Consider the following 27,501-nt stretch of genomic DNA (forward strand, 5'->3'; position numbering starts at 1 on the left):
GGATTTTGTCTTTTTCAATAAAGAAGCTTATTTGTTCCAGAACTTCTGTTCTTTCCTCCCACATAAGGTATGGTGAAAGATATAGGATTACTCAAGCTGAATGAGGATAAAGTAATCCATTTAATTCTCAGGATTTTATAAACTAACACTGCCAAATTCGAGTATATACGTGAACCTCTTCCTCTGAAATTACCTCAACCGTTTCAGCGAGCAATTTCTAGCAGGAGTTATTGTCAGAGGAGAGCCACACACACAAACACTGTATTTGGCAAATTTGCCCTGACAACGTCCTTCCTCAAGAGCAGGACTCCTTACTGAAGACTGAACACTTGGAAGAGTTTAATTTCTCCCATGAAATTACTTCTGACTCAGGTTAGCGAAAACAGAAGCCCAAAAGAGCGTCTGAAGTGGTTTGGGAGACAAGTCCATCAGCTATCCCAATACTGCTGGTGTCAAATACCCAGAGCTGTAGGTCAGTATGGAAACACTGTCACCAAAAAGTGCCAATAAAGAACATCTGAATAATTCTGAAATCTTTGTCACCAAAGTTAAGGTATCTCTATCAGGTGACCCTCTTCACCAAAGTCAAGGTTCCTCCACCAGTTGACCTTCAATCCCCAGCATTAGAAGCTGCTGCAACACATGTGGGCAAGTGGCACCAAGGTGTTGAGCTGCACGTGGCCAAATGAGAGTAGGCCATGTACCTGTAATGTTGATCCCATTTTCTTACAGTTGGCTTGTAGTATTTCAAGTCTTTCTTAGTAAAGAAACCCTTAACAACCGTATATATACCTTAAAGCACCTGCCAAATTAAAGTAAAAGCTCCTTTACAAGTTAATCATGTTGAAAGAATTGATTATCTAGAGCAGGAGAAAGGAAGAGCAAGAAGAAAAACTATTCCTCAAATAGTTTTTCAGAGAACAAAAATGCTGTAAGACAGTTGGGAACTAAATGAATACAGATAAAACAGAAATTTTCAGTGTAAAAAGTCATATAAAGACTGCCCACACCATGCCCTGCTTCCAAACCTGACTGCAATGCAGCCACAAGCACACTGACAGTCCCCCTCTCCCTCTGCCCATTTTATATCTGTTGGCAGCCAACACACATGGAACACAGTTCAAAGCCAGCCAGGAATACTTTGGCTATCTTCAGAGCAAGAAGGCAAACACGCTGTTGCTCTGCCACTTGTCACAGTGGCAGGCAGGATCACCAAGAACAGAAGGTTTGTAGACACCCTGTTACCAAAAGGGAGAAAAAAAACCTGCAGAGGGATGGCTAAGGAAGATGGACGGATGCCAACAATGAGCTACCAGCAAATCTGACTAGCTTGTCTCTTGTCCAGAAAAGCAGCAACCTGGGGGGACCCCTGGATGAGTAGGATTCCAGTAGACTCCACCTTCAGCTCAATGTTTTACTGGCATGGAAATGGCTCAAAGTGGGACAGCACGTAATAGATGCTGCCTATGAAGTCTGTTGCAATCCAGGTCAACTGGTTTGCTCCAGCAACGTTTTAAAAAAATTACAGTTTCTCCCCAATAATCAGGAGGCACAACTTCCCTTAGAAAAAGTCTGTAGTGAGTTAGATCACTGGTCCAAATACTTGGAGGACAACTCTGTTCTTCTGTGACGACATGGCCAGAGGACACCATTTCACATCTTCGTATGACACGACCACGAGCGTGGCTTTAAATAGTCCAGGAAGGTGGGCTGCAAAACATGGGAGAAGCAGTGAGTTAGTCACAGGCCCACAGGCCCAGCTGTGGTGTGAGCCCCTGAAGTCAAACCTCCCTAGCAGGAAAGATCAAATCACATGTCTACACCCTGCAACCCTGTTCTAACCCTCGCTAAACAGTGCCTGGAAGTGCAGCTACAGCCACAAGTCCTCATGCATCAGATAAATGCATGCCCAGCAGCACGTTGTATCAAGAAGCCAAGTCATTTACAATGGTAAACTCTTAACTGAGGAGAAACAAAATAGGGGTTGCTTGAGGATACCTTCAGTTAAAACTGAAATCAGCTAGTACAGCAGAAAGTTTTATGTAAAACAGAGTCTGGTACCCAAGGAAAGGAGTTACAAGTCAGAGAAAACACCCCAACAAACCCCCAAACTGACCATTTACAGGCAACCATTTCTCACTGCCGCCCACTCCAGCCTGGGAGAGGCACGACAGCCACAGTTTTTGTGGGCCTCCCATGAAAGTTTCTCCTGACCTCCATCCCCACAGCCTAAATGAGGTTTAGCATAGTGGTTTATATCCACAGAAATGTGGGAAAACCCCCCTCTGTTTCAAGCAGTGAAATACTACCCACATAGAGAGAGCACTACTGAAAGCACTTCTGTTAGGGAGCCTGCAGACTGAGCAGCTCCTACAGAACTGCTGCAGCTCCTACAGAACTGCTGCAGCTCACTGCCAAAAAGCCTCGTGCCATGTAACTTCTGCCATGTCCCCACAGCAAGACAGGGCCAGCCCCTCGGTTATCCCACAGGGAAGGTGTGGCACTCACGTTTTCCGTAGGGCAGTACTGGCGTGCATACCACTCCTGGCTGTAGAGGCAGATGATGACACCTTGGCCCAGGAAGAGGGAAGTCCACATGAGCACATTCCAGATGGGCCCTTTCCGACGGTCATTGAGGGTGAAGTTGAAGACCACTGGAAAGAGGTTGAAACCAGAAGCATTGCTCAGAGGCAAACCTCAAGAACCAAAGATCAACTGATTTCACTGGATCTTCCCCTCCCTTCATCTTCTTACTTCACCTCTGGAGCAACAAGGCTGCTCCATGAGGTCAGTATAGTGCAAGAAAATCTGATTATTCTTGGTAACAGAGCAACTACTATTGTTTGCCAACAAAGTGGCCCAGCTTGTGCCTCTGGGGATCAATATCTGTGCTACATGGGTGACAAGACATGGCAGAGGTGGCCTAGAGATTATTAGAGCCCTCTACCTCAAAATCCAAAATGAAATGCCAGAGCTCCAACTTCTAAATAGGTTCTTCCCCAATGTAGTAGCAGAGTAATACCTGTCTTACACTATGACTTTGGAGAGGAAGACCTACAACCTGCTGACACACAGCAATTCAGCTGCAGCTTGGCAGGACCAGCACTCTATCATATAGGGTTCTCTTCCTCTTCACCAATACCTTGTTCATTTAAGTCCAAAGCTTCAAAATTCTCTGTGTGTATGTAGATATATACCTACTGAGCTGAAGGTCACAAAAGTTGGACACACAGTTGCAACCCTGGGACAAGAAACAGTCCTGTGTGTTAGTGCCTAAAGAACAACTGGATCATAATCAGAAGGGCAAAATATGCTTTAAAAAAAACAAACAACAACAAACAAACCACCCACAGCCCACTCTCATACTCTCTTCCTTGGCACTTACCTCCAAAGCATGTAAACAGGCAAAAGAGAACTGGATAGAAGAAGCCAAAGCAGATGCTCAGGACGTACTCATGCACAACAGCTGATACGGTGAAGACAGACAGCATAGCTGCTGCTCTGAACTTCTTACCAAAAAACTGGAAGAGAGGAGAACACCAAGTATTAGGAGCTACTCTGATGTGGGTTATGTTTGTTTGCTGCAACATTCATTCTTTTTTCCTGAGCTAAGAAGGGCCTCCTCCAGCCAAGAGGCACACATGAAATGCTAAGTGCTTTACAGAGCACCTTGGGGTTTAGGTGGTTTTCCTCAGGCACATTTCTGGTCTCCTGCATAGGTTCTCAGATTGAGCCCACTCATGAAATATCTACTATAGCTCATCAAAACAGTAATGTGAGTTCTAGCTCTGAGTCAATCCCTGCATTCCTACATCTCAGACCCACATTTTGCACACATCAAGGACTTGGAAATGAGCAATGGATCTCTCTAAAAAGCACAGTGGATACCAACAACAGCTGAGGTGAGACATTTTCGTGCTTCTAAATGGACAGGGATGCTGCACCTTGACAAAGGTACTGTTTTGCCCAGTAGTTAAGTGTTTAATTAACAAAAGAATACATCTGCTTGTTACTCACCCAAAGGAAGTCCCTGTAGGCATAGTAATAGAGCCAGTCATGCACTACCACGTTCCAGGTTCGGTAGTAGTTTGCATAGGATGTGGAATTCCACCAGTCCTGAAAGCACAGTTGAAAGACTATAAATCTAATTAAGTATAAACCATTCTACAGGGCTTTTCTAGGATGTCAAATTGAAAAATGCTGAACAGAATAATACCAAGCTAACGTATCAATTTGGCTATGAAAAAACACTTTCCATTGCACTTTCAACATTCTACTTTAATATACCAAGTTAGGTTTTATCCCAAACTGCAGGTGGCTGATGTGATAAAAGAACAAAAACAGTGCTAGTGGAGCTACTGGGTAGGTCTGGTGGCTGGTTCTGTTTGTGCACAGGGTGTAGCACCTTAAAGCAACTCAGACTGCCAAGCAGAAATCAAATCTCTTCTACAACACAGCAACAAACTTGAGCTTTAACAGCACAAAAGCAAAATCCCATGGATGTTTTGTTTGGTAAAACAATCTTCAGTTTCCTCCTCTTTCCTTTTCATCAGGACAATGACTTTTAGAAGCTTTATGAGCTACAGCTGCTGGTTCTTACCTTGTAGAACATCCTGTCTGCAAAGCGCAGCATCTCGGCAAATGCGTTGAGCCAACAGTGCAGGAATGCAAAGAACACCAGGAAAAGAATCAGTACACCTGGAAACAAGGGAGATGCAGACAGGGTTTGTAGTGTTTTCTCTCAGCTACAAGCAAGAGCACATAACACAGTCCAGGCTGTTCTTACAGGCACTGGTACAGATGAGATTTCCTGCTTTGTACAGGTAGCATAGAAGTGTTCCAGTTTCTCACCACACCAGGCCATGTTTAACCCAGAGAGCAACAGCAAGGCTGCCACAGAGCCTACAACTTTGAAGACAGTTAAATTCAAAGCCCAGTTTTTATTTTGTGCTGCTGATTCTGAAGTTTAACACTGTAAGGCTGAAATCTGTGCACAAGACCTCCTTTGCTGATCTCTGCCTGCCATGAATACATCTCACATGAAGCACTTCTCCCTTCCATCTCTCCCACAAAGGCAACAGTCACTCATGGATTCAGGCCTTACCTGGCAGAATGGAGTTGAAGATGCACAGGACCAGCCCTCGAAGATTGAAGGTTTCTTGGCTACTGTTGTGAAACTGAGGAATGCAGAGTCTCACAAAGATGTAGTAGGCATAGAAAAGTGAACCAAGCACCTGGAACAAAAATACCCAAAAGTCTGACTTCATAAGAGAAATACACAATTAACACATTACCACTTTCTAGCTCCAGGAGAGAACAGCAGCTGCCAACACAAGCCAAAATAATTTATTTTACATTGCTGCCAATAAACCTCCCTAAGGATCCAGGCACAAATTAAGCCACAGCAACCCCAGTAGCTCACTGACAGCCAGCAGCAAAATCAACTTGTCTTTTCTACTCCAGCAGCTGTCAGTTCCTCCCAGTCCTATCAACTCACAAGCTATGACACAAAAGACATGTGCCAATGCCAGAGTGAGGGAAGTAGCCTGTGATCTAGGTCCAAGACAAGGGCAGAAATAATTGAAAAATACTTACTGTACTTAAATCTAATATTAAATCTTACTTTTCTTTCATCCCAAAGGACATTACAGGCCAAACCACCTCAGGTTTTCTCTGGTTCATGAACACATGTTCTGGATGCTGAGGTCAAAATGCAAGTCAGTGTTTAACTGCTCTGCTGGAAGGCAGGTGCATGCTCTGTCACCCTCTTTAGTCCAAGAGCAAAGCAGCCAAAGGTCTGTTTGTGCTGCCCTTTTTTTTTTTTTTTTTACATTGTTTTGCTTTTTAAACCAAGAACACACTGTGTGACAGGAAAGGTTTCAGTCACACAAATCCATTGCTTGGAAACACATCCACAAGAAGCTTTTGAAGCTCATGGCCACAAACGTGAAGAACCAGTCAACCTTAAGCTCAAATAAGCACTGCAGGTTTGGACTCCAGGCCTCATTATTTCATAAACTGCTCTGAGTATCTGCAGGGAGGCAGTTGTGCCAGTGCACTACAATCAGGGTAAAGAAAGAAGGTCAGTGCATGGGTATTGCTCCACACACACACACAGAGCTTTTTTATCTGGAATAGAGTCTAAAGGCTTGTTTAGGTAAAGACTTTTAATTTCTTTTCTTTCTTTGACACAACCACTAGTGCACCAAGATCACAGTTTCTTTTTTAGTCACTAAAAGGTATTCTTTTTCTGGTAAGCCCACACCAAGTAAAGAGTGATTTAATGCCAAAGGGAGAGCTGTTGAGCCACACAGCTCACATCATCTCCAAAAGTGCACTCTGCAGAAAGCTGCACTACTCACCTGTGCAAACTTGGTGGCTACGTAGCCCCATCTTATCGTGGGATTCCTAGGGAAAAGAACACATGATACCATAGCTAAGTAGGACCTCAAAGCAGCAAACCCCTCCCCTTCAATCACTGATTTTACTGTCCTATTCTCTGAAAAAAGCTGGGTTTTGAATTCCAGAAATCTCAATCTCCTGACATCTAAGGGGATGTCTGCCCAAACTGCTGGTTCCTTGCCTTCAATTACAGCAATTCCATAAATGGAAAGGTATCTGGAGGGCAGCACTGCACAGTTACGTAGGAGGGGGGGATCTGCCCAACAGGCACGTAAAGGACTGCTGACCTCACACTGCCAAAGTGCAGGCCAGCAACCTGCAGAAAAGTTTGGGAGTTCCCACTTTTAAAGGCTTCAACCTCTCCCCTCAAAACAGGGTTGCTTATTAGCACCAGATAAAACACACAAGCCTGTTGCAGGAACTGTCCATCACTAGATAATCCGTAGCAAGTTCTTTATTTGCTTCACTTCAACTGCGTTTCCCAAGGAAATAAAAGCAGAAGTGTAAAGTCAAAATACTATGAGCATTAGAGTAAGTTTCCAGGAGCAAGCCCTGCCCTTGCCAGGTTACTGGTTTAACCACATCTTTATGAAAGCTCTCACACATTAATTGATCACACCCAGGGATGCTTAATGTTGGCTTCAGTTTTCAGACTACTTTCATGTTCTATTGTTGCTCACATTACCTGGGATAGTTGTCTCTGTAGATGAGGGTGGGAGCAAAGAGGAAGTACAGGTACTGAGAGATTCTGGGAGTAGGTACTGTGCCTGGGAAGAGGGGGAAATAAAAAACAAAAAGAACACTTGGCAATCTTTTTGCCTAATGACAGTTCAGTCTCCCCAGTACCCTTTCACAACACAGAACCCTTATCACCTCAGAAACCTCAGTCTGGAACTAAAGGGATGGGATTTACAGAGAATAAAACAAGTAGACCTTTGAGATGGAGTCTCCCCACCATGAAGCCCAGTTAACAAGTGAGGGTAACTAACTAACTAGCTGCTAACACCTTGGTATCACATTTCCTTTCCTCTTAGGGAAGACGAAGCTGTAAGGCCTGTATCAACACATGGGTTCAGTTCAGCTCTAGCATGCCTTGCTTAAAGAGTTTCTATTCTACAACTGCTGTCATTTCAACTGGAACACTAAGCTGGAGGTGGGCTGGCAACCTCCAAATACTTTTTGCTCCTAAAAGCAGAAGTAGGGAGTCTATAGAACAGAGACTTCAGATCCAGAGATGACTTAGACCTGAACAACAGTCACATTCATAGCCTAACACCAAATGAAAAGGTTCAGGCTGAAATTATGATGCAGAGTCCTTTGACCTCCCCATTACAAGTCACCTATTCAAATCCCACCTCTCCAGCTCATGAGGGCAGCTTAAAGTAATGCAGGGGAAATTAGAGCTGGCTATGCCCTGCTGTAAAATGAAGTAGGGCAAGTTACTCACTGGACTTGTCCTTCACAGAGGACAGGACTCTGGGTACATTCTCCCGGATGAAGGAATAAGCCTTCATAACAAGACGGACCTGGAAGGCCAAGAGATCAGCAGCTTAATACTCTCACTTTCCAATAAAGACTGGATCAAACATTTTACAGCAACACCTTCAACACCTTTTTCTGCAATTGACTCCTTCTAGAAGGAGTAAACAGTTACTTCCTCCACAAACAAGCCTGTTTAACTGACATGAATTTAAAACTGCAAAGTGAAACTTGCAGTAACAATCATGGCTCAGGAGAGTCAAAACATCTCATTTATGCTCACAGGATCACCACATACACAAGGACCCTGAATAACACCAGCAAGTCACTAACCAGCTAACATTAACTTAAAATCAAAGGGAAACCCCCTATCCATTTCAGGAGGCCAGGATGTTTCAATGTCTTGAAAATAAATCCTTGAAGCCAGATGTGTTGTACAGCAATTACCACTACCTGGGGATAAGGTGGTGCCACATTAAATAGTGCACAACTGCAGAGCAGGGTTTTTTTTTTTTCTTTAACACTGAAGAGCTAAAAGGAGGGCCAATCCAAGGTTAATTCTTAAAGCTACACTCATCTCTGACCATCCTTCTTTTAACCTGATGGTCTGACCAGATCACTTTTGTATCCTTCCCCTGTTCCCCACCACTGCAAAAAAAAAAAAACCAAACCCCACATTCAATGAAGTTCTGACTGCAGAGCAAAGGCACTTGTTTCTTGGGAACAGAAATGGAAACAGGAACCACTTGACAACTGTGTTCTTGCTTTTTTTGGGTTTTGTTTTTTAAAGAGGAATGTTACAGCTTCCTTGTGAACTATGGCACAACATGTTCCTAAAATTTGTTTCAAGCACTTAGCATCCACAAGACAACTAGAAATAAATGGAATTTCAGCCCGGAAGTAAAAAAACACAGTAAAATCTTAAATAGAGGGTAAAAACCCACAAGTGGTTTCCAGGTCAAAATTTAGTGCACCGTCTACTCTTTCTCAAGTCACAGACAAACTCAAACCACAGCCCAGGCTTACTTTAACAATTAAAAGTAACATTTTAGGGAAAAGGACCCTTTCCATTTTGAAAATGAAATTCAATATGTCCAAAGATACAGGGTAGGGACTTACCTGCTCCAGTATGACAATAAAACGGGAAGCTGGAGGCAGGGCATAGGCTACAGCAACATAGGTTGGTCCAAAGCCAAGCCCAGCTATTTGGAAAAGTGTGAACAACATCCCATAGAAGAAAGAGTGGATTGCACGATGGGAGGAACTGCAGTAGCCTTGGGCCCACCAGACAAAAAGGTTGTATGGAATGACAACTGTGGCACTGAACATGCACAGCCAAGTACAGAAGACAACTGGGAACTTTCCAAAAACGAAGACCAGGAGATCAAATCCTAGGACCAGCCTAGAAGGCACAAGGAAAGACACAATATTCAGTGTCCATTGTTTGATTAGAAATACTTCTTGTCCACTAAGTGGCTACAAAACACAAACCTTCCAGATCATAATTGTTTGGCAGTTGGAATAGAAGTGACCATGGCAATAGCAAGATTTAAGTGACCACTCTCAAGTATACCAGAAAATAAATGCAGGACTCATGTCATCAGGGCACATAATTAAGCCCCACAGGGCTTAATTAAGCACATCTTTAAGATCAGCATGTGCTTTAAGAATATGCTCAAGCTCATCCCTGCTAAGAACAAGCACGTGACTGAACGATCCAGTGCTGAACCACGGTCCAAAAGAGCTTTTGGGGAACACTCCCAGGATGTGGCCACTGAGAATCAGTTCTTCCCAGGAGTTTAACACCTAAAGAGGCTTTTTCCCCACCTCTATAGGCATGGGGTATTTTAACAGGCACCGCTCAAATCTAGTTTAATCCTGCTTTGTGAGATCTGTGGGCATTCCACATGGATTCAGTTTAGAAGTTACCCAAAAGGCTCAGGATCATTAGATAGTCAGTCCAAATATATCCAACTGGTGTGCACCAGGTACTTCAGTCCATTATTCAAGCTTAATACATAAGGACATAAACAAAAGGATGTTCAACTTGACTATCACAGTCACCAGAGCTAACTCCTACAGTAAGCAGCTCTTCTAAACTAAGATCAGAGGAGATGATAGCACAGAGTACACCAACAAAAAGTATTTGCTCTCATGTGGTAGCTCAATTGCAAACTGAATCCAAATGACCAGATCTAGCTAAAGTCACAGCAATTTTTTTTTTTAAGTAATCAGGGATTTTAGAGGTAAATACCAATTCTCCCCAGTGTCCATACACTAGTAAGTTAGGATCAGCTAAACATTCAATGGCACATAAGTCTGTTCTTATACCCAGACAAGGGGGACAGTGATTATAATCAAGATACAGCTCTGGTTTTGTACACCAAAGAGCAGATAATCAGCAAGATAAACACATAATCCTCCTTGTGTACATGAGATACAGCTTGCCAAAACACCATTTAAGCAACAACCAAGTGTGAGGAAAGCAGTCTTTCACAATTTTTTTCCACAACTGGCTACCTACAAAGCCCTGTCTTAGCAGAGGTTGTGCCAACATCCTTGAGATTTTTCCCCAGGAAAAACAAAGTTCTATTTTTATTTAAGCACAAGTACAGTGTTCCAGAGCTGTCATTTTTAAACAGAGGAAGGACTGCTGAAGTATTTAAAGTTTCTCTAAACAGAGTCCTTCTTCAAGCAACACAAGCAGCTGAAAGCTACCTTCTCATTAGAGATGCTGGGCTAAAGTAGTCCACATTCCCTTTTGCCAGCCTTGTGATGAACTAAGCACATTAGGCCAAAGTGTGCTGGCCACAATTCCCATGTAATACATCAATTTGTAGTATTTTCCTAATATCTAGCTATCCAATTTGAAATGATCATACCCCCTCAACAGGAATTCCAGCATATATTCTATATCAAGTTGAAACCCCTCTGTCCAACAACACCCAAAGGAAGGATTCCCCCTTCTTTCTGCACCATTCTGCTACTTCCTGTACCTCTGGAGCTCTGGAAGCATTTCCCAACCCTTGTCCCTGTGTTTCCAAAGCATTCCTACCTTCCTTCATCAATGAAGTCTACTAGAAGTGTACTGAGGATGAAGACGATGAGGAGAGCGATGAACATGTGGTAGATTGTCCGGATGTGACTCACTTCAAACAGTTCACTAAGGGAGAGAGGAAAATTAACGTACAAATTGGGTGCCAGTCCTCAGTTCATCCTCAGACAAAGGATAATTAGCCATTATCCCAGTGGGATTGAGAGGGCTGTAATTAAGGTTTACATTTGGGGAAGCCTGCAGGTTGTAGTACAGATGTTTTAGAAAGAAACAGAGAAGCTTGAGCAGATTAGTCCACATGGGATTGAATGTAAGGCTGTGGGGAAAGCACCCCAAAGTACAGGCTCTTTAATTTGCTATCAAGGGTATTTTCACTCAATTTGATGGAAAATGTGAAGTTACTCACTCCAAGAGGGACCTCCTGGCAGTAAAGATCTTCCCGTGTTCTGGAGGGGCCCTCGAGTTCCTGCAAAAAAGGAGAACATTTGAGACAAAAAAGGAAATAAAGCCTCCAGGAAACATAACCTTGTTATAGGAACAGTTAAAACTGGCTTACTTGGCTTTGTGCAGTTCCTTCTCTGAGCAGGAAGCTGGGAAGAGGGAGGCTGGAGAGGAGGAATCCAGCAGCGCCGATTTTGCCACCAAGCTGTTCACAAACTCTGTGAAGTGACTGTCCACCTCCTTCATGAAAGCTGGCTTCAGTTGCTGACCGAGTAAAAACAGAGCACGAAATCGTTTAGCTTGCTGGATACATTTTCATAAAAATATTTATATTCCTGTTTATCCCGGCGCAGGACAGAGCAAGGCATCAAGAAAACATTCCTGCCAACAGTTGGAGCCTGCTTGGACAAGATCAGGGGCTCATCCTGGCCTGTTCACACACCTCAGGACTTTGAATAACGTTTATTCAACACAGAGAAACAAAGTAAACATACTGATCTTCATACACATGTCTGCAGTGGCAGGTGTTTCTCATGTGTTATAGTGTCAACTGAAAACATGAGTCCCAGAAAACATTTCTCAGTTTTAACCAGAGGTATATCCTTAGTGCACAAAACTGGGAACCAACAAGTTCAAGAATTTGTGGGATTAAATATTCCAGTTCAATCTCCTACACTCCCTTTTCTTCTCACAGCTTTATACAGGTTGTCTTCTCTATTAGGAGTCAGTTATGTCAAAGTTGCACCATTTATGGCCTATTCATATTTTTCATCTCTCACTTTAACAAAGGCAACTTCTGAAGTATCTGGTTCACTAGAGACCTTGGCTTCTTCAGGTGCATGAAAAACCATAGATAAGCATCTCCTTCACCATTTTTTGGCAAAATGCACTGATACAGTGCAAAAAAAAGGAGCTAATCAGCTGTGGATAAAGCACAGGCCATCCTGGTCAAAGCCTGCTTTCTTCACCTGATAGAGCTTCATTTCTAGAAAGAAAAACATTACTTAACCCTCCAAATAATAAGTTATACAGACAAGGGCTACAATTCCTCTTCAAAAGGCAGATTGTAAAATGCCAAGATGTTTTCATATCCCTTTTGTCCTGCCTGAATCTAGTATGTGTAATTAATTCCTGTATTTTCCTGTCTGCAATATAGTTCAATCTGCTATTCAGTCTCATAACATGAACTTTCAAAGACCTGATCTCCCAAGCAGTTTTTTTAAAACTCGATGCATTTAGGAGAAACTTAATGATAAAAAGTTCAGTTACTTATTTCTGCACAAAGTGCCACGCTGAGCTCTGGATTCCTTTCTGTTGTGGTGCAAACTCTCTTATTACATACAGAGAGGACCCTGAGATTTGCGAAGTGGTTTAAGAGTTATTCTTATAACTTATTTCAAACATAATTTGCATATTGTTTTTGGTTTTCTTTATGCAAGTGTCTACTAGCAACACTTATCTGACCATCCTTTGCCTGGGATTTTTCCAGTTTGCCTCCAGATTCAAGGTCCAAGTCTTCCTACATGATAATTACGTATTATTTTATCTAGTTTTCCCACTGCTCAGCTGCTTAAGAAACATTTGTGTTTCTCTGACCACCTTCAGAATTCCCCACTCCTTTCTACTCTCATAAGGTTGCAAAGTAAAAGTTTCTGGAGAAGAGAAGCTCCAAGAGAGACTTCAGAGCAACTGTCCAGTATCTGAAGGGGCCCACAGGGAAGCCAGAGAGGGACTCTTCATCAGAACTGTAGTAACAAGACAAGAGGGAATGGGTACAAATTGAAAGAAGGGAAATTTAAGTTAGATATTAGGAAGAAATTCTTCCCTGTGAGGGTGTTGAGACACTGGCACAGAATGCCTGTGGCTGCCCCACCCCTGGAAGTGCTCAAGGCCAGGCTGGACGAGGCTTGGAGCAACCTGGTCTAGTGGGAGGTGTTGCTGCCCATGGCAGGGGGGCTGGAATGAGATGGTCCTTAAAGTCCCTTCCAACCCAAACTATTCCATGATTCTATAAAACACATGATCAGATGATGCATTCTTACAAAATGCTCCTGTCTAGTGCAACAACAGCCAAGAAAGCAAGTTTAACTCTGGCAGAAAATACAGGACAATCTGAAGTAAGCCCACGTAAAACCAGAAGACCCTGAGGTCAAGGTGGATCAGAACTCTCCATTCCTCCTGTTCCACTGTAGTCAGATCCAGAGAGATCTCTTGAAACAAATGCTGCAGTAGGTAAAGGAGCAGACTAATATTTAACTTCAAAAAACATCTTCCCTCTGTTCGGCAGCTTCCAGTATAGGATAAATAAACTTCACCAGTGCTTAACAAAACAGAAGCTCTTAGGATCTGGCTACTCTTAGATATTGCTTTTCTGGGAGGCAAGAGATATGGACTTGTTCCTTTACAAACAGGAGGAAAAAACCCAAATATTGAATACTTGGGAATACAACCTGTAACAGAAGACAGTTGTGCTCTCTAGCACAGCCTAATTTTACAGCATGCATGCACATATCCCTACTAAAAAAGCCAAAAGAGAAATTCCTGCTCCTCTTGGAGTGCTCAAATTCCTATGCCAAACAAAGCACTATTCATTCCCAGCAAAACAGTGTCTTTTTTTTTTTTTTTTTTTTTTTTACAGTGTCTCCCCTTTTTTCAGCCTAATCTCTTCTCGGGAGAGTTTAACATGGTATTTTCCTTGAAGTACCTCTTCCCTTTAGCTGGCACTCTGCTGAGGTTGCCTCCTCCAGGGCTGACACCAACACGTGCAGGTGTTTGGACTGGGAGAGCAGGGCATGAGTTCTCAATAGATTAAATAAAATACAACTAAGAGTACAGACACTCGCCAGTAACTGTAATTACAAACCAACAAGCATGAAAAGAATGCTAAGCCATAAAAAGCAGAAGCTGGCCAATAATTGATGAGAAGTCAGAGAAAGTTGAGGGAAGTAACCCTGTGGCTTAAAGTTGCATCAATTCCTCAGCATTTTACTCGTTCTAACAGATTTAGTAATTTTGGTCACTGGAACGTGACAACAGCCAGCCCTGACCAAGTGACAGAGCACACCCTTCTCAACCCAGTTTAGGATGAGCAAAGGACTTCCAGACTGGACTGAAGGTGCCTGAAGGCCTCCTTATGCATGACTTCCAGCTCCTGCAAATCCTATTTATGTCTATGGAGTTGTCAGTGACCAGGCTTTTCACAAGCCATGCATCTGCCTCGACCTCAGATACCTATCACAGAAAAGAGGAACTGCAATCCAAGCCTTTGTCCAGTGGTTCACACAACAAAAGGCCCTGCCACTCGAGGAATTCTCAGGTATTTTGCAGTAGGTAGGTTTTTTCCTCAACCTTACCTCTATTACTGTAGCTTTGAGGCACCTTAAATAAATCTACAAGCTGCCTAACTCAGGGCTTAAAACCTGAATCCCCCTGTTTTGGGAGAAACTTCAGCAACTAAAGCACCACTGATCCGCTGTTTTAGGATTCTCTTTGCAAATAAGAGATCACTCTGCAAACTAGTGTGTCTCAAAACTGGTGGCCAGGAAAAAAAAAAAAAAGGAACAAGAAAATAAATAAGGAACACTCCTGAAGAAAGAAATCCAAGATCAAGTTGTCCCCTTGCTCCCTGGAACTTTCAAAGCTTCATGTGCTTAACAGTGAAAGCTTTCTCCTGCAAACATCCATTGCCAGCACAGTGATTAACAGTGGCTGTTTTGTCTGCAGAGAAGAGTTACAAGGCTTGATCTCCCATGTCCTCAGTAAGGATAAACAGGAGAGCACAACATGCAAAATAAAATTCCAAGGTGACTATCCCTCTAATGGGTTGAATTTTAGGAGTTTCAGCACAAAAGCACCCTTTGCAGAAGACATTTAAAAACCCTTTAGTTACACTTGTTATAAGTTACTACCTATAGAGGTAGAAAAAAAAAGACTTTTAAACAGGAAAACATCTCAAAGGTGCAAGGTATTTTTCTCTCTAAGTATCCACTCCCTACTATTCACAAAAAGCTTGAACAATTAGATTACTTCATCTTTACCACGGAATTCTCTGCAATAAAATGATGCAAGAGTGCAGGACGATTCGCCCTGAGGAACATGAGTGCCACAAAACAATGGTTAACAAGGAGGGTGCAGTTCATTGTTTGGACAGCTTCATTTAATTTGGGCATAAATCACCTCAATATAATCTAAGACAATGGCAGCTCACACAGATGCAGGTGATGTCAGAAACACCAGGTGCTATTTTCCTTGAGGATACTGTTCCCTGACAGGAGTGAGACCAAGGCTCAGGAGGGTCATCTCCACAGCCAAGGCAACAGAAGTTGTGGGATACCCTTTATTCAGTGGATAGCAGGATACAGAGCATTTCAAATATGCAAACAGGCTGGCTAATAATCACACTGCCAGAAGTTAGTGGTAAGGGAATTTCCATTTTATTTACAGGTCTCAAAGTTCATTCTTATCTCTGGACTTCAACCTATTGGGGTCAAGGAAGACAGAACCACATGGGATAAACACTACCCCTCTTGTGCCAAGTAGGACAGAGAAAGAGGGCTGTGGAAAAGTCACTGCACCCAAACTACGACTGAACAGGGATATTTGTGTTCCAGGGTCAGTGACTCTCCAAAAGACATTGGGGGTCAGTTATCCTGCTCCACCCCACAAGCAAGTATTATATTTACCTCAGCTTCTGCTATGAGCTGCATTTTCCTTGTTATCACGTGGTCGACATCGACACGGCCTGAAGAAGGAGAGCAAACATTTAACATTTGCAATTTTATCGGCATGTCTGAAAACACAGAAAGCACAACATACAGTAGCTCAGACACCAACTTTTCAACAGTATTTCTGACTTCTAATAAGGTCCCACTAAGCTCAAATCAAAGTTGCAGGAAGTTCATAAACTACGACCAAGTGTTTTAGGATCACAGAACTGTCAGGCAGTCAACAGCTGATAACATGCTGGATATTTGAAAGCTTTATTTTCCATCAGCCACACTGCAAATCTTCCCAAGGTCCCTAAACATATTCAGCCTTGAAGCAGCAATCAGAGCAACCCTTAGAAGGTCATATCCAAGTGTGCTGATCTTTTATCAGAGGTTTATCTTACACCAGACTAAGGTTAGTTTGTCTGGAGGTCTCTACGTTGCCAATAGACAAGGCAGTCAAGTCATGATCAGCTTTAAGACAGGCTGAATGGCAAGCTGGAAGATTATCCTGTGTTCAAACCTGGATATTCCCACTCCTCTCATCCCCCAGGAGAAGTGCTAGATATTGGTATGACTGTATTCCTCAATATGTTTCACCACTTAAGCAAACAGTCAGGTCTTACATGCCATCAATATCATCTTTTATCATTACTAATATAGGTAAAGCCTCAAATGTCACCTTTCTTTGGCATACCCATAAGATGTCTCTATTAAATCAAGAGGAACAGCACCCACAGATCAGGCATTTCAGACTAGTCAGGGTTCAGGACAAGCACCAGCTGGTGTTTCCCCTCTCCAATAAGAACAACACAGAAGATAAAGTTACTTAAAACAGAGTCTTGCACATGGAGGAAAAGCAAGACTAAAGCAGCAGTCTCCACCCCCCTAAAATACCACTCAGGGTGAAAAGATTGCAAGAAACCTTGCCTGGTGCATATCCTTTGGCAATTATAGCTACAGCACTACCTCACACAGACACACAGCCGGGATTACAACTTGTTTCTAAGACAACATTACCACTTCTAGAAAAAGAAGGTACTGAACTGATTCCCGAATAAGATTCCAGGGAAGCATGAGCTCACAGATTTGCTAAAGAGGTACCAAAGTTGTGCTGCTGTGTGGCAGGAAAACAGATTCATGCACTATCACAGTGCATAATGTGGCCTCCTTGTATGGGCACATCCCCTGCACACAAAATGTGGTTTTATTTTCATTAACACAAGTGCTTCTGTGATGCTCACTATTCTCAGGGTGCTCTTATGAGCAACTGTTTTGAGCAACTGCTTTTAAGTAGTTTAGGAAGACCTGCTTCAGAAATTACTCTGATTTTAATACTGGAGTTAAACAAAACAAGCAGCTTTACCCTCATGCAGCTATGCTCAGTTGTCAGCATTAATTCCCCTTCCCATCAATCAGGCAGGAAGACTGTCTTTTTGTCTATAAAAAGTACTACACAAAATATAGACTTAAGAACAGCAACAACTGCCCATTACTTAGAAGCCCTCTAATGTAACAACAAACAAGGAAACTGCTTAACACCACAAATTTTGGCTGCATGCAAAGATATATTTTTCCAAAAATAGAATTCCCAGTTGCTAAGCATCTCAGCTCCAAGACAAAAAAAAATTACCTCAGCAACTGGTAACTCATCGTGCTGATACACTTACTGAACAACAGCATTTTGGAAAACAAATTGAGAGAAATTTAAGATACCCTTGACCCACTTAGTTCCTGCACTTTGCTGGTCTAAAATGGATTCACACCCAATAAATTTAAAAAAAGAAAAGAAAAAAATCAGTTTGTTCCACAAGCAGCAGAACTGTATCCCCTTCATATCAGCTCAGTGACTCTACTCACTGTGTCACTCCACAATTGTATTCAAATTTCTCTCCTCCCATTACTACTGTGTGAAGAACCAGCTTGTGCTGACCTGCTAGATCAGACAGAGCTGCTGAGTTTAATGAACCCTCCCCTGCAAAAAGTTAAGAATTTGTGTCTCTTATCCAGCTGCCAACCCTCAAGACTCTTATCGAGTTTTCTTGAAGCCACCCAACACGGCCAAAGTGGACAGGACACGTGAGACTTGAGGAATTACACTATTTCCTTTGTAAGCTAACCTAAAAATAAAACAACCACTGCTTTGACCATATATTTCCTGTCAGATCTTGCATTTGAAGCCTCAGATATTATAACTACCCAGGCATAGTATTTATTAATAAAACACCCCTTTTGACTACAAGGCCTTAAAGATGGAGTTTTACCTATATCAAATGTGCAGCTTTAATGGTTGCACAGGAAACAAGGCCAGCCTCTGACCTGCTGATGTTGTAACAGCTAAACTGTATGCAGTGTCCCTCCTGACACTTAATTTAACCACAGAATAGGCTACAAACACAGCATCTTTTAAAAGGTTTTAAAATCAAGACCTGTCTTCAGTATAAGCATCTCATACAACAAAGTAAAATCCCTTGTGAGCTTGTCACATCTTTTCCAGAATAAGATCTCCTGTAGAAGAAAACCAACTCCAAACCAACTCATTCTGCTGTGTTGCATTGCCCCATAAACTCAACTGTGTCACAAGGCAGATACCAGAGAACACACAAACTCATCATCTTCTTTAATCACTCATCCTCTGTTGTGCAAGCTGCCACTCATGTTCTGTGAGGTCACTGGAGAAGAGATTCATCACATGATTTTGAGTCTAAAAGGAAATGTGCACTGCTAAAGAATCCAAATCTTCACTTTCCTTTGACCCTGAAAACAAAGACTGGATCCCTCTGTATCACTTTGGGATTCCAACAGCATTGTAAAAATAGACTGCACAATACAAGCAAGCACATCTCTGCATTTGAAGTTGAGATGTGCCTTAAGAAAACAGGAAATATATTCAAAGTGATAAAAAAGTTGTCTTTGAAGACTAGTACAAAATAGTGGCCAATTTCACAGGACACTGAAACAGAGTTTGCTTTGGAAGAGCTCTGCTCATGGGGAGAAGTTTTAACAGCAGTTGTGTTGCCTTCCCACCAGCAAAGACATTAACAAGGTCTTTAGCTGACCACTTGTCTTGGGCTTGTAGAAACCGATGCTTGTAGGACTGACTTCTCTGTACAGCCCAAATTCCAAGTAGGTTCAAAAATCAGAAGAAAAAACAAATGAGCAATTTGAATGTAAACTTTGTTTCCATAGGAAACCAGGCTAATAAAAAAATCACCTGAAGATTGAGAAAGCTGCTTAATTGTTGAGAAGTTGAGCAACTCTGGCTTCACAAAAGATTGACTAACTACCTTTCCTAAAGGATCTCATTGTCCCTTTTTCAACCTACTCTTGCGCGTTACAGATATAAGTGACATTTGAGATGACTAGAGCAGGAAACCATTCACATGATCTACTGGTACAGCAGCTTGGGATCCAACAAAAACCAACTTATTTCTTGATCAGGAAACCGACCATTCAAAAGGTTAAAGCAACATAGGCAGAAGGATTTCATTACTGACACCTGGATTTAAAGGCTCCCTCTCCAAAAACACTAAAGATGTTACTTGAAGCAAGGCAGTGTTAAAGCCAACCTAGTGCAAGGCTGCTGTAAAGAGGGGGAGGAGTTCCATATCTGGTACAACACACATTAATAATTTGATGCTAATGAGCCTTATTCTTAATTATGGTAATTTTTTTGGCCACTCAGCAGATAGAAGCAAGTTATCATTAGACTCAGGTGACCTGTTTAAAGAATGCACAAGCCACAGGACACTGCACTGCAGCTGGACAAGGTACTGAGCTTAAAAAGTCACTTCTGAAGGTACGTGGGACAGAAACAGCCTCTTCACTAGCAGGAAGAAACATCTGCATTCTCTATATCATGCTACCATGTCTACAGGCTCCTCAGAAAAAACTGCTGAGCCTTCACCTAATCCACAGGTTCCAAAACATGAGAGCACAAAATTGCCAGAACCCAGCAAGACAAAACAGCTCTGTTCGATCCATCTCTCAGAAACACATCCAAGACACTCAATTCAAGCAGCTCAATCCCAAATTCATTAATCTGCAAGAAAAAGCCTGTTCATACATTGAACACTTACTACTGTGAGTCAGACAGCAGAGGCTAAAGCTTTCCAAATTGCTCCAAGAGTTCCCTCCTCCTCCTCCATCAGTGGGCACATGCAACTCGTGCATCACCGTGAACTTTTGCACCGAGAACGATCGATAGTAACCTCTCCATGGGAAGATAACTCCTTCCTAAGATCAGCATTACCAAACAGCCTTACACCAAACAGCTTTGCCACGTTGCTTGTTTGCAGATCAGCCTCCAGAGACACTTCTAATCCTTTCCTGATTTCTGGGGAAACAAGTACAGACCTCAAAACCACCATTTTACTCTTCTGAATGACTAATCTGAGCATCTCAGAGAACTCTGAATGTACACTGAGAATCCATGTCATCTCTAACCTTTTTAGATCTGCCCATGCAGTTTCTATTATGCTCATTCCAGGTGAGTTTTCATCCAACCAGTACTGCCTGATACCAACATCCCATTAGGCAGAACAGTCTGATATTTATGTATCTCCAGCTGAAAACATGTAAGACTAATTTTATTAAGGAGGCCTGGCTTTTGACAGGGGATTATTGCCACCCAGATCATCTGCTGACTCTATGCCAGGACCAAATTAGCTGTTTAATTACAACACTGGAGCCAATTAAAGGAGAAGTGATACATCAGACTGAAGTTCAGCTACTCTGTCAAAGTGAAATTACAGGCTGAATAATTACAAAATAGAAACAATACTGCTAAAAAATTGGGTGTACCCGAGTACAAACTCTTCACTCTTGGAAGCCAAACAAGGAGACAGCCTTCAGAAGCATTGATGAGGCAAGAAAAAAAGTAACCTCAACTATACCAATGGAAGAGGCAGACCTAATGTAGCATTAAAGCCAGTACACGTATTAAAATTATTCCTCTTAGCAATTTAATATCAGCCAAAGCATTTGAGTTAATGAAGAAAGGGTTAGAGGTCCAGAAGTTTCTGTAGAAAGTTCACACACTTCTGGAAACAAGTCAATTGGCCCTTGACACATTAACTCTTCAGTTAAAAAGCAGATTGTGCTTGCTATAATCAGAGAGGATCAAGGCTGAGTAATCACGTTAGTGATTTTGTCTTTCTACAGAAATAACTGCCACAAAGATGCTACAATACTTACTTTCGTACATTCTTGACCTGGCTGGAATCCCTTGACTGCAACAAATATGCATCTTGTCTAAAATTCTCCACAACACCCAGTGCTAAGATGCTACAGTATAAAAAGGCTGTTGCCAGACAGCAGATCATTAGCCACACACTGCCTTTGTACACATCAGCTAATGCCTTAGAAACAGCTATTCACACGTGAAGAGCCAGGACAAAAGAAAGAGAAAAACCATCTATGGCTGCTTCTTTTGAGAAATTCTCCCACCTCAGCCCTGCTTTCACAGAAAGGGCCACTATGAAGAGGCCACACTTCAACTTCATAAAGCTGCAACCTTTGGGTCATAGAGATGCTGATTTAACCCCATTGTACAGAGGAATTTCTGAGGAGAGGGATGCATCTTCCTCCCACACCTCGAGGCAGCAGACTCATGCCTCCTACCTCCTTGTGTTAGTCCTGTTGTCTCCATCACTGTGCTGAGCAAAGAGTCTGCAAAAACCAGTGACACTTTGTGACACCTCTGCTCAACTGGCAGCAACGCTGGCAGGTAAGATGCACCTGGTCTTAACTACCCAGGATTCCTCCCTGCTGTCCTTCACTGCAGTTTGTACAGGATTAAAACCACACTGCACTGTTCCAAGCCAACCCACCAGACACATAGGAGAGCTCAGTACACTTTCAAGAGATCTACCCCAGGATGTTTACTTGCTACACACTCACAGTATCTCACCTCCAGTGATGTTTTGCCACATCTCAAGAGGTGTTGAAAGGATAGACCTTTAAAGACAGGCACACCCACGTATCAAGCACTAATTATCACTGCTATATTTATTATTCACCCAAAACCTTGCAAGAACTCAAATTCATTCATAACAGTTAAGGCGTTTCCATACATAAAAAAATGTTAAAAAGGTACTACTCTACTTCTAAACCCATCATGACTGTTTTTCAGTAGCCACCAACTCCCTGCAATTTTCTAAAACAGTCCCATTTGATCCAATTAAAATTACTGTACTACCATCAGATTAAAATCCCAGTTCTCCAAGCAGTTTGTGGGATGACTTTCTCTCCAATGTATTTTTTTGCAAGAAGAAATCTAACTTGTCCTAAACTTAAACTTGCTCCAACTCCTGTTTCAGTTGAAAGGAGTACTATGAAATAGTGACAATATTCAGAAGCATATCAGTAAGAATTATCTCCTTGAGTCAGTGGCATCAGGGTTTTGGAGCTTATACTCACATGGCACATTGTGATAAACTACTTTAGCTATTTGCTTAATCTGTGTCCCAAAGAGAAAGGAAACAAGCTGCAGTTTCAATGCTGACCTCCTTATCACCGGGCTAGAATGTGGTACAGCATAAACCAGGAATTACAGACAGTCACAGAGTCCACAGGCAAAACCACTTATTGTGCCACACAACTGTCCCTGTAACCCATGGGACAGGGCATGGCAGCACTGACCTTTCCACAAAGCCAGCTACAAGCCACATAACTTTTAAGGTGACCACAGGACAAATGAATACAAACCCAACTGTTTATTGTTCTGTTTTCTGGCAGCCCAGGTTGACTGGACAGAAGGGAGCAGTCCTGACACCAACAGAACCCCAGAGGAGCAGAGAATCATTCCTTGTGCCATCCTACCTCCACCTGTCTGTCAGGTATGTTAAACACCATTTTGTTCAATCTTGAGAAGCCTCATACTTAAAGCTTGTAAAGGAAGTGAGATGAAGTCCCAGAAAAAGCATTTACCAGGATTACTCAAAAGTGCTGCCAAGAGGCATTTGCACCATTTACAGCATTAATGCATCTCCTCCTGCTGTGACAATTTATCACTTTTTTAGATCCCTGCAAGCACTGCAGCACAGCTCCCTAGGGAAAGTTCTGCAGGTCACCACTCCAAACAACCCACACCTGCTGAAGGGGTGCAGCTGGTACACAGGGAGCTCCACCAGAGACACAGAAAACAAAATGAAGGAGCAAAGAGGACAGAGCCATGAGCTAGAAAGGACACCTTAGAGGAGATCACATGCCAGAGGTGCAGCTAGTCCCAAACCAGTGAGTCTCACCATTGCTTGAGTTTTGAAACGACCTCTCGCTCTCAGGTCTCCTCTGTGTTTCTTCATTCTCAGGGGTCTTGCAGGGTGCAGTGGAGCCAGACTGGCGTTTCCTCACACAGTCATCACCTGCCATGGTTACCCAGCTAGGCCAGAAAAGGAGAGCAGATAATTAAGGACAGAAAAAACTCATTAACTCTTTACATTTTTCAGTAATAAATTCAAATAGCCTTCTTCACACTAAAGTTAGAGTTTCTTCCCTCCATTACGAATTCAGAGCAAGGACAGAGGAAATTCAGCACACACTTGGGTGAGTCAGTGACTGTGGATCACACTTCCTCTCCCTTACTACAAGCAGTAAAGGAACAAAGTAACCAAGCAAGTTCCCCCATCACTACCAAAACATCTCCCCACAGCTCCCTCTTGTCCCTGCAGACCTTATAAGTGTTTAAAATAACTTAAGCCTTTGCAAAACCTTCAAAAGACCAAAAAGCAAATCCTTCCTGACAGTCAGCTGGACAGCAAGACTTGCCTTCTGAGAGCTCTGGCAGTTTGCTTTGCCAGAATCACCAGCAATATTTTGCCTGAGCCAAGCACCCACTTGTCAAGTTTTCAGTTGTTATTGCAAGAGCAGCTTCCTCAATGGATCCTTGTGTTCTGCTTGGACAGACAACGCAAACCACAGAGAAACAGGAAGAGAATCAGGTTTGAGCTAGGGACAAAGGTCACTGCTGGGGACAGAGCTGCCAGCAGGGAACACCTGAAGCACTGCAAGCAGGATGAAAACAAAATTCTCAGTTAACAAGAAGGGCACAAAGACATTCTACTTTGGCTACCAAACGACATCCCAGGACACTCCACCTGAAAATTCAGCTCAAGAATCTCTTGGAGATGTAGCTACAACCAGGGAAAACATTCAGATTTTTTTTCCAGAAAACCACACAGGCATGTATGTGACTACATTTCCAAACTCAACGTATTTTTTCACCTTGGCACAAACTCTGCAGCAGATGTGTTTGGCTGCTGGTGAACAGTGTACGTGCACCAGCACAGACGAGCTGTTACAGGCAGGCAAGGAAAACTCATGCACTTGTGAAAAAATGAACTGTTTAAGGATGGATTTCCTCACAATACAGAGGGTGGCACTTCTGCAAAAGGGAAATAAGACTATGATCAGAGGCTTCCAGGACTCAACTTCCTGTGTTTGTCCCTCTAGTCGAACAGTCTCCCATCCTCCTTGCAGGCCTCACAGCACAAAGGGGAGAAACACCACCACCAATCAACAAGTCACTAATTCAATCACCATTTCTTGCAGCACTGCCCCTCTCAGCTCAGTCTCAAGAGGTCTCAAGCTGCCCACAAGCTGCAGAGCTGGCTCTGTACAACACCTGAGAGCTCACGTTATCATGATCTACATAATGCAAAAAGCATTTACATGAAGAACAGAAAGAACCAGACAAGAATATGGTAAATCTTCCTACAGTAACTGTGTTCACCAGCCTCAAAAGGCAGCTGGCAGGTTATACCCACTTCCTACCAGCTCTTCACACAGTTACTGCTGCAAACCCCTTGCTTTTAAACGTGAATCAGTCCCCATCAGGAATACTTGACTCTTTACACTTCCCAGCCTTCCCACAAGCTTCCAGGTACAGACATGGCTGCATCATGTTGGAGCAAAGAATCATTTTGCCCACCTGGGACTTACAACTACCTGGAGATCCTGGGCAGCTAAACATTCCAATCCTTGTGTTCTTACACAACAGAGATGCCCAAACCCCTATCTAAGGGTAAGAATGGATCACTCTGCTCACACAACAGGATCTGCAGAGCAGTGGAGGGGGAAATCGAGCTGCTTTCCAATTTCATGCACCAACAAGCTACTCCTTGGGCAGCCTGGAGCCTCTCACTGCCTCCTGATCCAAGTTAAGTTCTCCTTGTGAGCCACACCCACCCTTACAGGTGCAGGTTTTCCAGCTATAACAGGGGACCACAACTTTAATTCTTTTCTCAGCACACTTTTCATCTTCTTAAAGAGATGAGGAAGACGCTCCTTCCTCTCCAGTGCGGAGTGGTTACAGTATTTCACTGAAAGGTTAACAGAAAGGAGTTAAAAAGTAACAGATTTCAGGATACCAGAAGGAAAAATCATGTGAGGGGAAGAAAAAAGTTAAACAACTTAAAGTTATTAATTCAGATAGGCTAAGTGATGACAAGAAAGCCTTTTTCACACCAAAACAAGAGCTGTGCTAGAGAAAAATCTATGAAAACAGAAATTTTCCTAGTCTACTTCCCATATGAATGGAGGTGTAACATCACAAGTACCTAAGCAACTATCAGCACATCAGATCCTAAAGAGGGCATCAGACCTTTCCTCTAATCTCTGCTAGAACTGAATCATTCATGACACAATGCCAGGATAGCTCCAGATGTTCATCTCCTCAACAAAAAGAAATCTCTCCTCCCAACTAATTAACTGTCACTCCACCCCACTCTGAGCACTTGTAGGACATCCACAACCGCAACTGTAGCTGTAGGTTTCTAGAACTACAAACCCATTAACAGGTTTCCGACCGGGAGCGCCCTGGTTTTACAGGCACAGCTGCATTACGGTACTCGTAAAGGGCTCACAAACCTTAGGCTTCTCCGTCTTCCCTTTCGAAACACTGGTAATTAATTATAAGATGCTTCTAAAGAAAAGCAACACCCTGTGGGAAGTTCATCTTTGCATTTCAAAAGGCTCGGTGAGGAACAGCCAAGAATCACGGAATGGTTTGGGCTGGAAGGGACCTTAAAGATCACCTAGTTCCAGCGCCCTGCCTCCAACACTAAACACGCTCAATAACAACCTTATTCCAAAGACCATTTAGACCATTCAGACCTACAAAGTTTTCCTTCGGCTCTTGACCCTGGGGTATAACATTGACTCGCAGACCCGGACCCTCGGTACCCGCAGAGGTGCCCTCGAGCCAGGCAGGGACCAGGGCAAAGTTAAGGTCATCCCCCAAAGCAAAGTTAAGGTCATCCCCCAAAGCAAAGTTAAGGTCATCCCCCAAAGCAAAGTTAAGGTCATCCCCCAAAGCAAAGTTAAGGTCATCCCCCAAAGCAAAGTTAAGGTCATCCCCCAAAGCAAAGTTAAGGTCATCCCCCAAAGCAAAGTTAAGGTCATCCCCCAAAGCAAAGTTAAGGTCATCCCCCAAAGCAAAGTTAAGGTCATCCCCCAAAGCAAAGTTAAGGTCATCCCCCAAAGCAAAGTTAAGGTCATCCCCCAAAGCAAAGTTAAGGTCATCCCCAGCTCACCCGCAACGCGCAAAACACTCGGTAGGAAAAAAAACACCCTAAACCTGCGGATATCAATGGGATCCGCCTGAAGCGCTGCCCGGGCTCCGAGCCAGTTCCTGCCCCGCGAACTCCCCGCACACACCCGCCTCCCCCGAGCCCCAGCCCCGCAGAGCTCCGTGAGCCGCCGGGGGCGGGGAGGGACGGCGCGGACCCGGTGCCGGTGCCGCGGTCAGGGCCGCCCTCACCCCGCGGAGCATCACCTCAGGGATGGCAGAGCCAGTGCCGCCTTCTCCGCCGCCTTCTCCTCCTCCTTCTCCTCCGCGTGCGGCCGCTTCCCTTTCCCCTGTTCCCCCTTCCCGCCTCCTCCCGCCGGGGCCTCTTCCCGGGGCTCGCGCACGTCACGGCGCAGGGGGCGGGGCGAGCGGCGGCACCGCCCATTGGCTGGGGAGGCGGCTCCGCGTGGGAGGGGCGGGGCGGGGGGCGCGGCACGTGAGGCGCACGTGGGGGCGCGCGACCCCCCCTCAGGGCCCACCCCCCCCCCCCCCTCAGGGATCGCCGCCTTCTCCCGGTGATCCTGAGGCGGGGAGTTAAGGCGCCGGTAAATGCTCGAAAGGAACAACAAGAGTCAGAGGGTCTGCAAACAGTCAGAAAGTTTTATTGGTAAATTAGACACTTCACGTGGAAATTGGTATGTTGGTCCCTGACCCGCTGTGTTAAGCACACGGCAGTGGGTTCTGGATAAAGGGGTAGGGTGAAAGGGAAGAGAGAGAGGAAGAGATTGATTGAAGAGAAAGGAAAGGAGGGAGGAAGAAAAGGAAGCAAGGAAGGAGGGAAAGGAAGGAAGGAAGGAAAGGAAGGAGAGAAAAAGAGATCACCAGTCCTGGTTCCAGCGTCAATCCAGCTG

At 43.6% G+C, this 27,501-nt stretch overlaps 1 protein-coding gene across 3 annotated transcripts; it reads right to left on the reverse strand.

Moving 5' to 3' along the window:
* On the reverse strand, window positions 1–27,021 carry SOAT1 (sterol O-acyltransferase 1). Of its 3 annotated transcripts, none has more exons than XM_051806468.1 (16): window positions 26,858–27,021; window positions 23,331–23,464; window positions 16,060–16,118; window positions 11,493–11,641; window positions 11,343–11,402; window positions 10,937–11,044; window positions 9,001–9,283; window positions 7,850–7,928; window positions 7,088–7,169; window positions 6,363–6,408; window positions 5,105–5,234; window positions 4,601–4,698; window positions 4,018–4,116; window positions 3,386–3,521; window positions 2,509–2,654; window positions 1–1,710 (listed from the first exon to the last, which is right to left on the reverse strand). In XM_051806468.1, exons 2-16 carry the CDS (start codon window positions 23,452–23,454, stop codon window positions 1,654–1,656), a joined length of 1,656 nt encoding a protein of 551 aa, XP_051662428.1. In that variant the 5' UTR covers window positions 23,455–23,464; window positions 26,858–27,021; the 3' UTR covers window positions 1–1,653. The 3 variants fall into 3 exon arrangements, with proteins under 3 accessions (XP_051662428.1, XP_051662423.1, XP_051662414.1); XM_051806463.1 differs by lacking the exon at window positions 26,858–27,021 and adding an exon at window positions 26,616–26,717; XM_051806454.1 differs by lacking the exon at window positions 26,858–27,021 and adding an exon at window positions 23,920–23,946.
* Window positions 27,022–27,501: the final 480 nt, after the last annotated feature.

Source organism: Manacus candei, unplaced genomic scaffold (genome assembly GCF_025592945.1).
Source record: "Manacus candei isolate 608988 ecotype Guabito, Panama unplaced genomic scaffold, ASM2559294v1 h1tg000005l, whole genome shotgun sequence".
Classification (NCBI taxonomy): domain Eukaryota; kingdom Metazoa; phylum Chordata; class Aves; order Passeriformes; family Pipridae; genus Manacus; species Manacus candei.

Coding starts and splice junctions, on each gene's coding strand:
- SOAT1 (XM_051806468.1), bottom strand. CDS start 23,454: ATGGCAGGTGATGACTGTGTGAGGAAACGCCAGTCTGGCTCCACTGCA. Junction 7,170..7,849: donor CTCTGTGAAGGACAAGTCCA/GTGAGTAACTTG, acceptor CCCTCTTCCCAG/GCACAGTACCTACTCCCAGA. Junction 6,409..7,087: donor TACAGAGACAACTATCCCAG/GTAATGTGAGCA, acceptor TCTTTTCCCTAG/GAATCCCACGATAAGATGGG.